At 48.1% G+C, this 16,870-nt stretch overlaps 1 protein-coding gene across 5 annotated transcripts in view; it reads left to right on the top strand.

Annotated features, from left to right (window-relative positions):
• The window catches only part of ABLIM3 (actin binding LIM protein family member 3), a 176,385-nt gene that overhangs the window by 129,979 nt on the left and 29,536 nt on the right, over positions 1 to 16,870 (top strand). For 4 of the 5 annotated variants that reach the window (XR_007476465.1, XR_007476462.1, XR_007476464.1 and 1 more), the window contains 7 exons: positions 4,478 to 4,536; positions 6,749 to 6,820; positions 12,101 to 12,256; positions 13,814 to 13,843; positions 14,347 to 14,476; positions 15,155 to 15,253; positions 16,406 to 16,453. Coding sequence is in view for 1 of the 5 variants with exons in the window: in XM_004280373.4 (XP_004280421.1) it covers positions 4,478 to 4,536; positions 6,749 to 6,820; positions 12,101 to 12,256; positions 13,814 to 13,843; positions 14,347 to 14,476; positions 15,155 to 15,253; positions 16,406 to 16,453 (594 nt within the window). In the remaining 4 variants the exon portion in view is untranslated. The remainder of the gene's footprint in view (positions 1 to 4,477; positions 4,537 to 6,748; positions 6,821 to 12,100; positions 12,257 to 13,813; positions 13,844 to 14,346; positions 14,477 to 15,154; positions 15,254 to 16,405; positions 16,454 to 16,870) is intronic. The other variant, XR_007476466.1, reaches the window with a different exon arrangement.

The raw sequence follows: 16,870 nt of genomic DNA, 5'->3' as shown, positions 1-16,870 counted from the left end.
TGTTATTGATCATTATTATTTTTTACTCAATTACCATTGTTATAAAGTACATAGCATAAGGCCTGGCACAGACACTCTCTAAATATTAGTTATAATAATAACAATAAGAATAATAAGAATACTCAGTGCCTGACACAGGTGAAGCACTCAATACATTTGAATTATGGTCCTAACTGTTATTAGTAGTATCCTGTGAATTACTGGGCATCTCGGGACTGCCATTCTCTTTTGCTTGTCCTGCCTGATATCCTCATGGTAACCAGCATCACAGTAGCCAAGCACTTTTCTCCCTTAAGCTCTTTATTAAGCTTCAAGCCCACTTGATCATGTCAGGTCCAGGCAAACCGGTCTTTTCCACTTCTCCCGTGGTGCCTCATCCCTGGGCACCAGCCCAACCTTCCAGGAGGGTGCGCCGGCAGCTAAGCCCAGCTTCTGCTCAGTGACTCCACCTGCCCAGCCAGCCCTCTGCTCTGGGAGTAGGAGAGTAAACACCACCCACCACCTTCAAGTCTCTCCATTACTCCTTTCCCCTCACCCAAACTAGATCTTGGCAAACAGGGGGTTTTGGTAGGGGACAGGAGATAATAACAACAACAACTACACTTACATAGCGCCTGCTCTTGGCAGACACTGTTCTCAGTGCTCTACGTACATTAACTCATGAATCCGCACAACAAATGTACAAGGCAGGTACTGTAATCATCCCATCTTCTAGATGGGAAAACTGAAGCACAGAGAGGTAACTGACTTGCTCTAGACGATGCCGCTAGTAAACGATGTAACTAGGATTGGAACGTCTTAAGAATATTACACTAAATAATATATAAATTGCCTCATATATGGTGAAGATTTCCCAGTGACCAAGATTATAACAATGATATTGTTGTTATTACGTGTCAAATTCAACAAAAGGGCTCACTCTTTTCCTCCTGCTGAGATTGGAACACTTAGTAGCAAGTGAAGAGAAGAGTGCCCCATGGTTCACAGAAGTGGTCCCCCTAATGATGGGGGTGGGGAGGAATTTTTTTAATTGAGGTAATATTCACATAAAATCAACCATTTCAGAGTGAACACTTCAGGAGCTTTTAGTACATTCACAATGCTCTGCAACCACCACCTCTATCTAGTTCTGAAATATTTTTATCACCCCAAAAGGAAACCCATAGCCATTAAGCAGTTGTTCCCCATTCCCCTCCCCTGAGCCCCTGGCAGCCACGAATCTGCTTTCTGTGTCAAGACAGAATATTTTGGGTATTTCATAAAGCTGTGGCCTTTCGTGTCTATCTTCTTTGACTTAGCGTAGCGTTTTCCAGATGCATCCACATTGTACCATGTGTCAGTGTTTCCTTCCTTTTTACAGCTGAATAATATTCCATTATATGGATACACCACACTTGTTTATTCAAGTGTGGATTTTAAAGGAGCCTTTCCAAGGTCCTAGCAAGGCTGTGTCAGAAAGATAGTGCTTCTACCATAAAGGCAGAACTCGGAAACCTCACCCTGTTATGATCAAGAGAAATCCAAAGAAACCTAACAACCTGGCTGGGATCAGAAGCTGAAAACTCAATGCCTACTTAAACAAGCGAGAAAGGCCAGGAGGCAGACAGCAGGGTCTGAAAGCATTCATCTTCAAAAATACTTCAAAACAAAACAAAACAAAAAGCACTGCGTTGGCCAAACAGAACCTTCGGGTGGGCCGGTTTCAGTCCCTGCTGTGTCTGTAAGCCTGGCTGGGCTTCTGGAAGACTGTGGCACCAGCTCCAGCTTTGGTATTGTAATCTCCACTAATGTGAAAAAAAAAAAAAAAAATGGTGTTAGCAAATTGAATTTACAGGCCTGGCAGAGAGGTGGGTGGGTTCCCAAACCTTAAATAATCCACAGAGTTACAGGTATGGTGTGTGCTGTAACCAGTCAGAGAGAGAAGGCTGAATGCTGACTCCGCTAAGGATTAAAAACAGCCTTAATGCCTGGCTGAGGGACAGTTTTGGAGATCTAGGTTTCTATCTCTGAGTCAGCTGATACAGAAATAGCTAATCCTTCACTTCCATCACATTTACAGGAGGTTTTAACTGCAGAATCTGGAATTGTGGGTGATAGTCTCAGAGTATGAGCATGTAACTCGTGGAATCAGGAGTCTAACAAGCAAAAAGTGCACCCAATACTTTGTACTTCCCACTCCCCCACCCTTAATCCTTGTTCTACTTTATAAGACATGATGAGCAAGTTAATCCCTCTTCCCACAGAGAGGCATTAAAATTTTCAAAAACCCTTTTTCCCATTCTGTTATGTCTTCTCTTCTCCATGGAGAAGACCCTGCCTTAAGGCCTAATTTTGAGTCACCTCTCCATCCTGATTACCGTTGTCCTGTGGGTGCGTATCAGTCTGTCTCTTTTTCTAAAATACAAAGATGGGATCCAACCAGTCACTCATTCATTTCTGAATCAGGTAGTCTTTTAGGATGAGAGCTATTGACTGGTGACATATGCAGACCCTAACCTTACAGGGGTCTTCATGAACAAATCATCTTTTCTTACCTTCATTTACCTAAGTTTATTGCTAACCTCCAACAAATCCTTTCCCTCTTTAATTTAAATGATCTACTGCCAAAACCCAAACTTCTGCTTTTTTAAAATTTCTAATTATAGTTTCTTTCTCCCTTTTGATCCCTCCCCCACCCATCCACCCCCCACACACACTTCTTATAAAAACCTGTTTTCCTGTATGCAGAATGCTGAAGCCATCTGTGGTTCAGCCTTATTTCAGAACAGATACGTCAATGGCACGGAGAGACCATCTAGTCTGATGCCCTCGCTTTACACACCATTTCCCCCTCTGAGAACCTTCCTTTTACCTTCCCTGTGCCTCTGCCTCTTTCACTTAATCTCACAACCTTCTGAGGCATCTGTGTCCACCTCATCCATTTCCTACAGTGACCTGTAACGTGCTTCCTGCCAAAGCCACTGCAATAAACAACTTCTGGTGGCTTCAGCAGCAACTCGGAGAGGACCAGAAATGCTCTCCCTCATAATTCCCGAAGCTAGGATCCCAACCCCACCACTTGGTAGTGGACACACCCTAAGATTGCCAAATCAAGCTGCAGACCGAGAGTCCCTCTACTGGGCTTTGAGAGCCATTGCACTTTACATTCGAAGGAAGTAATCTCATGCAGAACCCATTAGGAACACCCAAGAACATCAGCAAAGAAGAATCAGAGAGCCCCATCCCACAAGTGACAAAACTGGCCCTAGAATTAGGATTTTTAAGATATAATCTCCAAGACCATCCAAAGCCCACCTCGTTGTTATTCAGATGAAGCAAGTGGGACGGAGCAGAGCCCCAGCAGGGCTCCTTACTTTGGGCCCCTCCTCTCACCACCATGTTTTTAGGCCTCATTGTTCAACCTTACACCGCCCCCCTGTCACTTAGCCAGTATCCAGTCCTAGGGGTTCCAGGCAACAAACCATAATGGAAAAGATATTCTAAAAACGAAGTCAGACAGATGCCATCTGGGTGCTCAGGAATCTAGCCATTTGCTGGCTCCTTTCCTTTCAGGGTTGATTACAAGAGCAGTGGCACCAGAGGGATAATATGTTCCTATTTTTCCCTCTAATCCAGGACACCTGTCCTTTCTTTGGGGAATGTGTAATATTTGGGGCTTCTTCTCAGCACATGACCAGCCACCTGTTGCTCATGCCTTTCCAAATTGGCCTCTCCGATTTGGGGCTGGCCAACTGGACCCCCATCCACAAGAGAATGTGGGCAGCCGACTATGCTAAGTTTGAAGAGTCTGGAGTCTCTTAGAAATTAGCAGGTCAGGATAGTGATCTCAAGCAGAATATATACATCATGACACCCCCTCCCCTTAAATGTGATAGCTCTGGTAGACTGTCATTAAGTCTTTGAAGAGAAAGGAAGGCTGGAGTTCACCGCAGTCTGTCACTTTATTTCACCTCCACTGCCATTCATTCATTCAACAAATATTTATTGACCACCTGCTCTGTGTCACTCACTGCCGATCGTCCGCTCATGTAATCACCCCACAAACATGTACGGGGCCTCTGCTGAGACCAAAGCCCCATGCTGGATGCCATGGGAGACCCAGCAATGAAGAAAGCTCAGCTCCCACCCAGAAGGAGCTCTTAATTTAGTGGGAGTGATACATCCACAAGCTACTATGTTTTAAGACCATATTGCTGGGACAAAGAACGATGGATCATAGAGGAGAGAGAAGTCACTCCCAGCTGGCAGGTAAGAAGGGTCACAGGATGTCATGTGAGAGGTGGACCTCGAGGAAGGGCAGGGTTTGGACAGGCAGAGTGCATGGGTGGTTGAATCGATGTGGTGGCAGAGATCTGAAAACCAGGGGGTCCTCCTGGCTGCTGTGCAGGGGAGTAAACGGAGGTGGAGGATGGGGAGAGACCCCAAATTCTAGTAGGTGTGAAAGGTCTGAGGCTTTGTTATTTTCCTGGCCCCTTAGGCTCTGAGGTTTGGCACCCCATCTGCAAACAGGCAGCCCGGGCAGAGAAGAAGTTAAAGGTAAGCAAGCTGGTGGTGATACCAAACCAGCTACTTCTAGCCACAGGCTGGGGGCACTGTGCTTTACTAGAGAGTCACTCCTTAGTGTGTACACTTTCAAATGTGTGCCTGTATCCTTGGATTTCCTTAATAGTAACATCCACCTCATGGGGTTTTTGAAGGGATTAAGACGTTGGATGTGAGAGCACTTTGAAAACGGTAAAGCACTGTATGAATGTGAGTTTTTAGTGTTTCTGGGGTGAGGCTATACCCTTCCCATTACTTACCAAGATGGTGACCTCTCTGAGGCACGTAGGCCATGGTTTTTCCCCAGCCGAAGGTCATTAATAACAGTGGTTAAAATTGTCACAGAAATGGACAGTTTGCAAGGCATCTTCACAGCCACCGTCTGATTTGATTTAACACCATTGGGCAGGTGGGTTAGGAATTGTGTCTTTGCTTTGCTTGTGAGAAAACCAAGGCCTTAAAGAGGGCGGTGACTTGCCCACAGTAATGCAGAAGCACAGCCAGCGTCCCCAGGCACACGCTAGAGCAGCTGAGGACCTGTGTCCCTCTGAATGACTGTGCTCTGACAAGTACTAGGAAGTCCTGTGAATCTGGGTTCTTGATCCAAGGACTGCAAGAGGGGTGGGGCACAGCTCCTGAGTCTTTGATGGTACGGAGGGGAGACCTGGGTTGTGTGCTGGGGTGTCTCTACACTCTGGCCCCCAGATATCACCTTGGCCCTTGGGATGCTATTAAAGTTACCTGCTAGAATCTCAACTAAAAACACATGTGTACAATTTCTGACCAGCTGGTTAAACATTATCCCCTTTGCCATCTCATCTGTTTCATTTGTGAAAGAGCTGGTCTATTGATGCATATTTTTTTTGAGCTGTGAGTTTTTTCCCCTGTTTCTTCCAAGGCCTCTCCCTTTTAAGGTCTAAGAAAACCTTATTGTCCTTTTCTTCCACAGTTTCCTTCTCTTTGTTGGCATTTCTCAAATTTCAGTTATCCCTCTACAACCCCGATGCTTTTTGCTGTATCTGTGTATCACCCATATGATTATATGCTTCATTTTTTTCTTTACATCAACTCACTACTTTTTACTTCATCAAACTTATTTTAAAATAAAACTTTATATCACCCAGTGGAAAACCAGTATTATTTTTTATAAATAGAAGGTTAACCCTAAAATAAATTCATTGAAAATGAAATATTTCATAACAATAACTCTTAGAAATTCTAGCTAAATCATGTTACCTGAACTCTCTTTATTTAAAAAAAAAAGGAGGGGTGGGTGAGGTGTGGAAGGTGGAATTAGCAATTGTTATTGAAACGTATTAGGACCAAATTAAGACTTCCTCCTTGATCTAACCAAGAGGACTGAAGTAGAATTTTACATTTTATTCTCTCGCTCTGTGACTCAGTATTATCAAATTTTCTGCCAAAATTCATCTCCCCAGAGCCACACTAGCTCACAGTCTACAGTTTGGGAAACAGTGCTATATAGTCCAACTTAGAATGCTTTAAGTTGCAGGATGAGCGGTCTGGGAGGGAATGTAGCAGTCCTTGAGACCAGCGCCTGCATTTCACAGATCAGGAATTCAGGATCCCTAACATCGCATAGTTTACCAGCGGTCCTTGATTTCCAATCTGTTTACTTTTTAACCACATCATGCTCTTAGATGCAGCAAGATAAACTTCGTGCTGTTCTGTTAAAGGAGCCATGAGCCCATCATTGCCATTGTCCAGAGAAAGACTTTTTAAGTTTCTCACTTAGGTTGATGTCATTTTGCAACGGATACACTATAAAAAGAATCAGTATGTTGTGCAATTACATGACGTTTAACCTACCTTTATGTTTTGTATAAACAAACTGCTAAGGAATGATGCTAACCAGTTTTATTCCTTTAAAGTAAATACATTATTGACTGGGATAAGCCAAAATGAAGAGTTTTATGAGTAGCTTCCTATCTAAAAGGCCAATTAAAAATATGTTTAAAAAAATCCTGTTCAACAGCATAAAGTCCTGTGCATTTCCAATTTCATTCACAATCAGACATTGATTAAAAAGGCAGAAAATAAAGAGACAGTACAGAAACAGCCAGAGAGTGCTTTCATCAGTATTGCTAATGTTCCCCGAAGAACTGCGTTCTTACAGCCGCATCTCCCCCCTCCCCACAAGGCTGGACATGCCGTCTCTCACCCTCTGTCTTCATCTCTCCCACAGCATAGGCGGACGTCTGAAACTTCCATCTCACCCCCTGGATCTAGCATCGGGTCACCCAACCGAGTCATCTGCGTATGTATCACTTTTCAGCCACCGAACAGCCTTGCTCATCCCCAGGCCTGTTAATTAAAGAGTCTCTAAGGACAGCCAAAGACAGCAGTCAGGTTTCCATCCAGCCAATGTCTAGTGTGTGCCCGTCATGTGCTAGACTCCGTGCTAGGTCCTGAGGATGCAGTCGGGGACAGGGAGGACACGGACCCTCACGGAACCCACAGCCTTGTGGGTAGTTACGGGGATAACATCAAGTTCAGTAGAAGCTCTGAAACCAATAATGATGTGCCTCTTCCCCCTGAGTCCTTGAGACCAGGGCAAAGTGAAATTTGGGTCAGAGTGGTGTTTGGAGTGGGTCTTGGGGGGGATGTTGATGTGGAGATAGTGGCGTGTGATAAAGAGGCAGACAGGAGGAAGAAGCCATATGAATGTGGAAACATGACTATAAAGGGTTTGCAAACGTAAAGAAGAGCTTTCTAGTCATGTGAGAAGTCCAGGGATGGAGCAAACTACGCGCATGTGTCTGAGTTCCCAGCCCCAGAGGCATTAAAACACAGAGACACTCCTCATTTGCAGGGATGTGGCAGAACGGACAAGAGTTGAGTCAGATGACCTCACAGGTCCCTTGGATATTTAATTTATTCATTCATTCATTAAGCAAATGCATCCGTGAATGTCTCCTCTGGGCTAAGTGCTGGGCTCTGGCGAGCTGCACCTGCCTGTCCTCATGACGTTGAACCCATAAGTCCATGGATAATCAGATGCCATTCTAATAAGTGCCAGGGAGAAAAAGTGCAGGGTGCTCTGATGATGCTGCAGATGGACAGAGGGACCTGACAGTCTAGGACCAGTTGGGAGAAGAGTCCTGAGGAAGAAACAGTTAAGCCCACGCCCGAGAGATAAACAGAAGTTAGGTAATGGAGGTGAGGAACGCAGAGCCGAGAGGACTGCAGTGAGCAGGGGAGGGGCCTGGCAGTCAGCACACCTCTTGCAGCCTTTCTCATGTCAAAGGGCCATGAAGACCAGAAAGGAGGGAAGTGGTCCAGAGCAGGAAACCCACTCCTCATGAGAAGCTCTAGAGACAGTCCCCAAACAAGCCAGCCCTGAGTAGGCCCTGCCCACCATTGCTTCATCATTATTTCACTCCAGATCCACATTCAGTTTCGTCCTCGATCCCTGGATAATGCCCATCGATGAGACTATTTCCTTTCCTTTCTTCCTCTGTTCAAATGAAAAAAAGACGTAAGAGTTATCATTGACTGCAACTTCAATATGGGTCAGCACGGCCATGTGGCTCCCACAAAAGAGAAGAGACTTTGATCACAGGCTGTCCTCATTGAAGATTCCAGTCCAGAACAAGAGAGATGATAGCTCCCCTGGTGCTGTGAATGGGGCCAGACCACAGTAGGATTAATGAGCTTAGTTTCAGAGCCTGCAGGGTGAGAAGGTTACTGACAAACGTGCGCATGTCTCCAGAAGAGCGTTGCCAGACACACACAGCTGCATAGAATGCCACTACCCCCCAGCTGGCCTCCCTGTGCTTCTGGGAAGCTGCCTTAAATTTTGTGAATTAAGTTAGGCCCAGATGACGTTCACCCTGGCATTCTGGAGGAAGCTCGTAGAGTTGCCCCTGTGAGAAGCAGCCCCGCTACAGGTGAAGAGCAGCAGCTGGAGACACCTGCCATTGTGCCCTTCAAATGGGGGCTTATCCACTGAGACCAGTTACCCCTGGCATATCCCAGCATTGGCCTGTGTCTCCCCTCCCGTATTCTGCTCTCACCTCCAGCTGCTCTGGGGAATGGCTGCCCTTGTCATGTGAGCCACGTTTTAAGTCAGACCGTTCCACACATGGTTTCCAAATTCGGGGAAGAATCCATCCAACCACTTTTGGGACATTTAGTAACAGGCAGAGAGATCCAGTATTGGTTCAGCGTTCATAAATACGGAGGTTTGGTATTAAAATAGAATGATCAGTGAACCTGGAGGGGGCAAGTTCTTTCAAACTTTGCTTTACTCCCCACTGACTGCTAGAATCATCTCCAGCCCAATGTGTTCTCTTCCTTCCTTCCTGGCTAATTATGTTAGGATGCCTCTGTTCCATCACTGTGCCTCCAGACCTAAGGCTCATTTATAACCCAGTAAACAAGGAAGTATAGGAAGAAATATAAATTTAGTATTTTTGAGGTTTGGAGTAAAGTGCCCAGGTAAATATTGACAAGTTTGTAAGATGCCAAGAGCTCTCAAGGTCAAAATCTAACATCCCATGATAAAAGGCAGCAGTCAATTCAGCAAGTGGACTCTCCTAATAAGGTTCGCTCTACCCACACCCTGCTGAATTGGTACAGTTGTGGGTGTCTGGGCTGGGCGGTCTCTGGCAGAAATGAGATGGCACACCTCAAAGGGCTTAAGTGTGGAGGGAGTGTGTACAGAATTGTGGGCAGGGTCAGGGGACCCACAAGACCTAGTGCGACATCCAGAGTCAGCAACAGCAGGAGGCTGTCACCACCCTAAGCCTAAAGGGAAGGTCTGGCCAGAGCTGCATCTGTGGCAGAGCAGCCGGGATGGGAGCCAAGTCCATCACAGCCAGGCAGGGCGGGTGCAAGGGAGACATGTACACAGCCCCTCTCTCCACTCAACCTCAGCCTGCAGGTGCCCCTCGTTAGCCAAACCCAGCTGAAAGCCAGGGAGCCTGTGACACAGTCCGTGGGACCTCAGAGCTCAGACCAGGTCCAGGAGGAGTGGGCAGTGGGTCTCAGGTGAGCAGACAATGAACAGCACGGTGCCCAGACAGCAGTAGGATGGGATGGGGATGAAGGAGTGGAAGGGCCTTGGGAAGTGTTTAAAACATCAACAGTCCCAAGATCTTTATGAAAGTTGCTCTCTCTATGGCAGTCTTGGCCCTGAGACTTACCTGGCCGCCCAGACACTGGGAGAACGTTATAGGATAATACAGTCTCCTTGGATTCTCTCTTAATCTCCCTCATCTCAGGACCTTGTAAGACACAGTGGTTTTGGGGGACAGATCCTGACTGACCATAGCAGAAACCGGGTAACCAGAAACAGAGGGAATGGCTGGAGGACGCAGATGTGGAAAGGACGTGGCTTCAGGAGCCACGAGATGGAAGCTGTCCTGAGCGGGGGAAGCTGTCTAAGTCCTTGTGGTTCTAGAGGGTTGCACTCAGGCCAAGGCAGGTGGTAGGTAGAGGCTCGCTTCAGTTCGATGCGAGGAGCAGCTCTCTGAGTGCAGCCCTCTGCCAGTTGTTAAGACGGTGAACTCGCCATCCTGGGAAGCCAGGAGAGGCCAGTGGAGGGGGCAGGCTCCCAGGCTAGACTGCCTGGGTTTGAATTCTGGTACAGCTACTTATTAGCTGTGACCTTGGGCGAGTTCACTGATGTCTCTGTGCCTGTTTCCTTATGCAAAAACGAGGATAATATTCGTATGTACTATTAGAGTTGGTGGTTGTATGGATTAACGGAGTTAAACCATATGAGGGACTTAGGATGGAGTCTGGCTCACAATAAGTGGTCAAGTGTTAGCTAGTGTTTTACTGCCGTGATTAATTCTGTCTCTACAACCTTCATCATCTTCTTCAAGGATGCTGTGAATGAAGATGCCCTCACTGTGTGGGGTTTGGAAGGCTGGATTCAGCCCTACTGGCTAAGCGGTACAAGTTGCAGAATCTTTTGAGCCTCAGTTTCCTCATCTGGAAAACAGGAATCATATTTTTTTAATTTACTTTTTATTTTATGTTGGAATATAGTTGATTTACAATGTTGTGTCAGCTTCAGGTGTACCGGTGTACTGTAGCTAAGTCAGCTAAAGTGACTTAGCTATACATACACATATCTCCATCCTTTTTCAGATTCTTTTCCCATATAGGTTATTACAGAATGTTGAGTAGAGTTCCCTGTGCTATACAGCAGGTCCCTGTTGACTGTCCATTCCATGTATAGTAGTGTGTATATGTCAATCCCAAACTCCCAGTCTATTCCTCCCCGCTCCCACCTTTTCCCCTTGGCAGCCATAAGTCTGCTTTCGAAGTCTCTGAGTCCGTTTCTATTCTGCAAATAAATTCATCTGTATCATCCTTCTAGATTACACATATAAGTGATATCATATGATATTTGTCTTTCTCTGTCTGACTTACTTCACCCAGCATGACAATCTCCTGGTCCATCCATGTTGCTGCAAATAGCATTATTTCACTCTTTTTTATGGCTGAGTAATAATTCCATTGTATATATGTACCACGTCTTCTTTATCCATTCCTCTGTCGATGGACATTTAGGTTGCTTCCATGTCTTGGCTCTTGTAAATAGTGCTGCTATGAACATTGGGATGCATGTATCTTTTCGAATTATGGTTTTCTCCAGATATATGCTCAGGAGTAGGATTGCTGGATCATATGGTAGTTATATTTTTAGTTTTCTGAGGAACCTCCATACTGTTCTCCATAGTGGCTGTACCAATTTACATTCCCACCAACAGTGTAGGAGGGTTCCCTTTTCTCCACACCTTTTCCAGCATTTATTGTTTGTAGACTTTTTGATGATGGCCATTCTGACTGGTACAAGGTGATACCTCATTATAGTTTTGATTTACGCTTCTCTGATAATTAGTGATGTTGAGCACCTTTCCATGTGCTTTTTGGCCACCTGTATGTCTTCTTTGGAGAAATGTATATTTAGATTCTTTTGAATTTCATTCTTTTACATGTAGGTGTCCAGTTTTCCCAGCACCACTCATTGAAGAGACTGTCTTTTCTCCATTGTATATTCTTGCCTCCTTTGTCAATAGATTAATTGACCATAGGTGTGTGGGTTTATTTCTGGCATTTCTCTCCTGTCCCATTGATCTATATTTCTGTCTTTGTGCCAGTACCATACTGTTTTGCTGACTGTAGCTTTGTAATATAGTCTGAAGTCAGGGAGCCTGATTCCTCCAGCTCCATTTTTCTTTCTCATAATTGTTTTGGCTATTTGGAGTCTTTTGTGTTTCCATACAAATTTTAAAAATTTTTTGTCCTAAAAAATAAGAATAATATTGACACTTACTACACAGAGGCATCCTGACATTTGGAGGAGATCATTCCTATACAGCACAGGACCTCACACATATGTTCTGTCAATGTGGTGTCAGCGTGAGCCCAGGTGGAATGCATGACCTGTCTTATTCTCACATTCTGCGAGTCTTCCATCCTAGCTGGAGAAGCTCATACCCCTCTGTGCCTGGCTTTTGTTTCCTCTCCCCTTTTCCGCTTATCTTTCTGCTTCTTTCCTGTCCATTTCCCTCTTCCTCAGGCTAAAGTGGATAATGAGATCCTTAATTACAAAGACCTGGCAGCTCTCCCCAAGGTTAAGTCCATCTACGAGGTACAACACCCCGACCTCATTTCCTACGAGCCTCATTCCAGATACACGTCCGACGAGATGCTGGAGAGGTGTGGCTATGGAGAGGTATGGCATCTCGCCCTCTCTCTGGGGCTATTGGAGGAGAGGAGGGCCCTCAGGGTTCCCAGGCCCCTCCATCACAGAGACTTCAGCCTCCATAGTGTTGGCCCCCAGACTCTTTTAAACTGGTATTTATAGTCGACACTTAAAAATCAAGTGATTTCATCCAAAATCTGGCTTCTCTTGAAAAATCGGAGCTGGTAACACTACACCAGTGTTTTCCACCACCTAGAGATGGGGAGCAGCTCCCTCTATAGGCGGGACATGGGCTCCCCAGTTCTCCCTGATCTCCACTACTCTCTGAGAACCCCAACATAAAAGCCAAGAACCTGTGACCACTTATCACCTGAGGTGTTGTTTCTCTTACAGTGGAGAGATTTTATACATAGCCTACGGCTCTCATCCCCAGCTGTGCTCAGTGGCCACTTAGGTTTATAATCCCCAGTTAGGTAGGTTCTCTGGGTGCTGCCCCTGGCCTTAAGCCCCTGTGCTCACAGCAAGAGACACTCATAAAAAGTACACATCAGAAGGCTTTTGAAATAATTAAATGGTTGCTGGACAAGAGAAAGTGTTTCCTGGAGAAGGCAGGGTGGCTGTTACCCTGGAGGTCCTGACAGGTTACATCCCAGGAGGTTTTCTCACCCCACCCCAGGCCCCTGAGCTGAGATCATTTGGAGCTTCAGAAGGAGCCCTGGCCTCATGCGTACTTCACCACTATCCCCTTCCTCTCTAAGGAGAATGGGGTTCCATTTGGTTTAAGCGCCCAATGCTGAGATTCTCTTAAGTTCTGGCCTCTGAAATGGACCAGGAAAAGGGGGCCAAGCGTTTGGTAGAAGCTGATTCTCCTGAAGCCAGAGATGGTAAACTGGGGCCACAGCCAGCCCCCAGATTTGTTTTGTTTCACCCACAGAGTGTCTTTTTAAAATGTAAATGAGTTGTCAACATTTAAACATCAGGAGATTTCACATAAGAGTCTGCACTTCTGCCTTGTCTTGGAAACTTAAGAAGCTGTGTTAGCATGGGATGGACGGTCCAGCCTTGCCTGGGTGCCCTGGAGCTGAGCGTCATCCCCTCTGCAGGCAGTGCCTTCCATCCCCAGCTTGCCCCCCACCACCGGCCCAACTCCTGCATTGATGGCATCAGCCTGGCCCTTGCTTGGCCCTGCATTTGGGAGCCTTGCCCTGGGTCCTGTCCTTATGAGCCAAAGAAGGGCGTGAACTGGTAGAGGCACAGGGAAGGGCCATGAACTGGCTCTGAGCTTGCGGTGGGGAAGCCTGGGCCCAGGTGAAGACCCTACCGCTTCTTCCCTGAGGGGCCCCCAGCCATCTCATCCCCTCTCTGGGCTGTGGTTTTTTCCATTTGTAAAAAGAGCATAGTCTCAAGGTTTCCTCCCACCCGTGAGCACTGCTGATATTCTGGGGAGCTGAGGCCGTTCTCTGGGGTGGGGGACAAGGGGCAGCTGCAGGCTTCTCTCTGCTCCCTGTAACCACTCTCTGTCCCTCCCTCTTGCCCTCCTCTCTCCTTTCACTCCTTCCATGGCTGCCTTCAAACTTCGCTTCCAAGTCGCTGGGGACCTTATCTCCCTACTCCCAGGTAATTAAACTGGTTCCAGGAGACCTTTTCTATAGTTGTGTCCTTTATGCTGACCAAGCAGACCCCCAATTTCCCCCCCACCCACTGAAGCCCCTGAAGGTGCTCCCCCAATGCAAGCAGAGACAGGGAGACTTAGAAGCATGACCTGGAGGAAGTGGCAGTGGCTTAAAGGGTATAGAGATGGCTGGGAGCGAACCTTTCTACCCAGAGATGGCCTCCCTGATGCTTCTGTGATCCTTGGCCAGGATTCCAGGGTCCTGACCCACGGGTTCCATTCAAGGGCATGTGAGTGATGGGTGAAGGCCCTGGAAAGTCTCTGCAGCCTTCCTCAGGCTGTGCATGTAACCCAGGGAGGGGGGGGTCTCTGTATTCAGAAGGGCAAAATGGTGCTTCAGCCCCTGGGATCCCAGATTCCATGTCACTTCCCCACCTGACTGCTGGACCCTTGGGCTATAGGCCCCCCTAATTGCAGATCTTGCTTATGGCCCTGCTTCCTCCCCCAGGACATCTATGAGAACCTGGACCTCCGGCAGAGACGGGCCTCCAGCCCAGGATACATCGACTCCCCCACCTACAGCCGGCAGGGCATGTCCCCCACCTTCTCCCGCTCTCCTCATCACTATTACCGCTCCGGTAAGGAAGGGGGAAGCTCCCAAAGGGACAGGAAGAGCCAGGGGTGACAACACAGTGCCTAGATGTCCCCAGCTGCTGAGACAGCATGGGGCTTCCCTGGGTTATCTCCATTACAACTTGGTCCTCTGGAGGCTCACGGCCACCCAGGCCTCACTGAGTCCCTGCAGATGCCACCGGCAGGGGAAGAAGAAGGGTACGTGGTACTGAGATGCAGCAAGAAGGTGGGTGGCGTGCTCCTGCGGGGAGGGGAGTGGCAGGAAGCCCAGCCATCCTGGCTGGTAGAAAACGTCTCCATCCTCATCCTTTGTCCTGTCCCATCCAGAAGGCAGAACCAGAGGATCAGAAATGGGGAAGTGTCCTGGCCTTCACCTGAGGGCCACCCTGAGGTTAGGGATGAAGCAGGCAGGCAATTAAGGGAGGGGCCCAGGTGGGGAGCTAAAAGGAGCAAAGATGCCTTCCTGAAGCTCAGTGCCGTTGACTCTTACAACCCACAACATCTGACTTTGGGGTGAAGCAAGACAACAGGGTCAAGCCTGTTTCTGCAGACCCGGTGCATGAGAGCACAGCCCCCATCCCTGCTGTCATCACCTCACTGCTGCCGTAACCACCGCCACTGCATTAATGCCTGTTTTCTCTGTGCCTCTGCTCTCTCTGGGGACCACTGCCTGCGTGCTCCAGGGCCCGAGAGTGGCCGGAGCTCTCCATACCATAGCCAGTTAGATGTGAGGTCCTCCACTCCGACCTCTTACCAGGCTCCCAAGCACTTTCACATCCCAGGTAGGCTGCCAGCCCGGAATTCCTGGCATGGGTGCATGCTCTGTGGGGTCGCTGGGCGCCCTACACCGGCACCGAGGAGAAACTGGGTGCTGGGGACCCTCCCTAACCAGTCACCCGCACTAACTGGCCTCCAGCTCCGACACACCCACTGGCCCTAGCCCACTCCCTAGACAGAACCAGCCTTGATTAGGACCACCAGGAAGCAGCCCAGGGAAGTGCCTTGAATGTCCAAGGGCTGTGATGGGACATGGCAGTAACTGTGCTGAAGGTCATGGGCTTTTGGGATTGAATCCTTGATTCTGCTGCTTATGAGCTTGTGACCTCAGACCAGCTACTTAGCTTCCTTGAGCCTATGTTGTTCCTTCTGGACAGCCAGGCACTGTTCTGGATCCTGAAAGTGCAACTGTGCTCAAACCAGCCCAGATCCTTCAGGGTGTTTAAGTTCTAATGTGGGGAGAGAGCTAATAAATGAGTAAACAAATAAGTAAAAGGATAATTTCAGGAGATACAGGTGCTAAGCATAATAAAACAGGGCACTGCAGTAGAGTGATGGCATGGGGGAGGCTGGGCTATGTGAGGTGGTCAGGGAGGGCTTCTTGGAGGAGGTGACAATGAAGCCAAAAGAGACCCTAGGGAAAAACATCCTGGGCAGAGGGAACAGCAAGTCCAAAGGCCCTGAAACACTGAGCCTGCAGCTGGCCAGCATGGCTGGAGGTGGTGAGCATGAGGTTGCCCCAGAAAGGTCCCATCCAGCCTGCTGGGGAGGAGGGGGTGAGAGTGCTAACTGTGGCTGTGGGGTTCTGGGGACGCCCACGTGGAATGAGGCATGGCTGCTGGGTGGGCACCTTCCCGCATGGGGTCTTGCTGAGCACGCGCCTGCCTTATGCCTTCATGCCCACCATCCAAGCCCCAAGCCCCTGCCTCAGCCCCATTTGAATCCATCCATTCCTTTCCCCTCACCTCTTGGAACCTGATGGGATGAGGTTGGAAGCTCACCTTTGGAAGAGGAAGTCCACTGGGGGAAAGATGGGAGAGCCTTGGGAGAAGTTGCTAACCACCTCTCTCTTCTGGGACCCACTGACCAACTGGCTGTCTCCTTTTCTCCTGTCTTTCTCTCTCCTCCCCACTGTCCCTTCCCGGTCTGACTGGCAGCTGGAGAAAGTAACATCTACCGGAAACCCCCGATCTACAAACGGCATGGTATGGTCGGGGGCAGAGAGGGCTTGGCCAGGCAGGGGGAGGGGCAGTTAATCATCTGTGCAGATGGCTCTGTAGGGCCACCAGAGGGACACAGACAAGGCTGCAACTCGGTTCTTCTTGTCGGCTGCCCCCCAGTCACTCAAGGTGGCCTTGGGGAGGGGGTTGGTGTCATTTCAAAACGGCAAGGAAGGCCTTGTATCCCCTACATCCTTTCCCACCATCTCCTCACTACCCCCCTTGCCCTGCTGTCTGCTATCCTAAAGCCCATGGTCAGAGAAACCCTTGTCAAATGCATGTAGCCCTGGGAGAATGACACTCCAAGGTGCTGGTACTCAAACACGGACGTTCGTTAGAATCATGTGGAATGCATACAGATTCCTGGGCCCACCCCAGACTTAATGAATCCAAATTTTGTAT

This window comes from Orcinus orca, chromosome 3 (assembly GCF_937001465.1).
Source record: "Orcinus orca chromosome 3, mOrcOrc1.1, whole genome shotgun sequence".
NCBI lineage: Eukaryota > Metazoa > Chordata > Mammalia > Artiodactyla > Delphinidae > Orcinus > Orcinus orca.
This window is presented reverse-complemented; position numbering and strand designations above follow the sequence as displayed.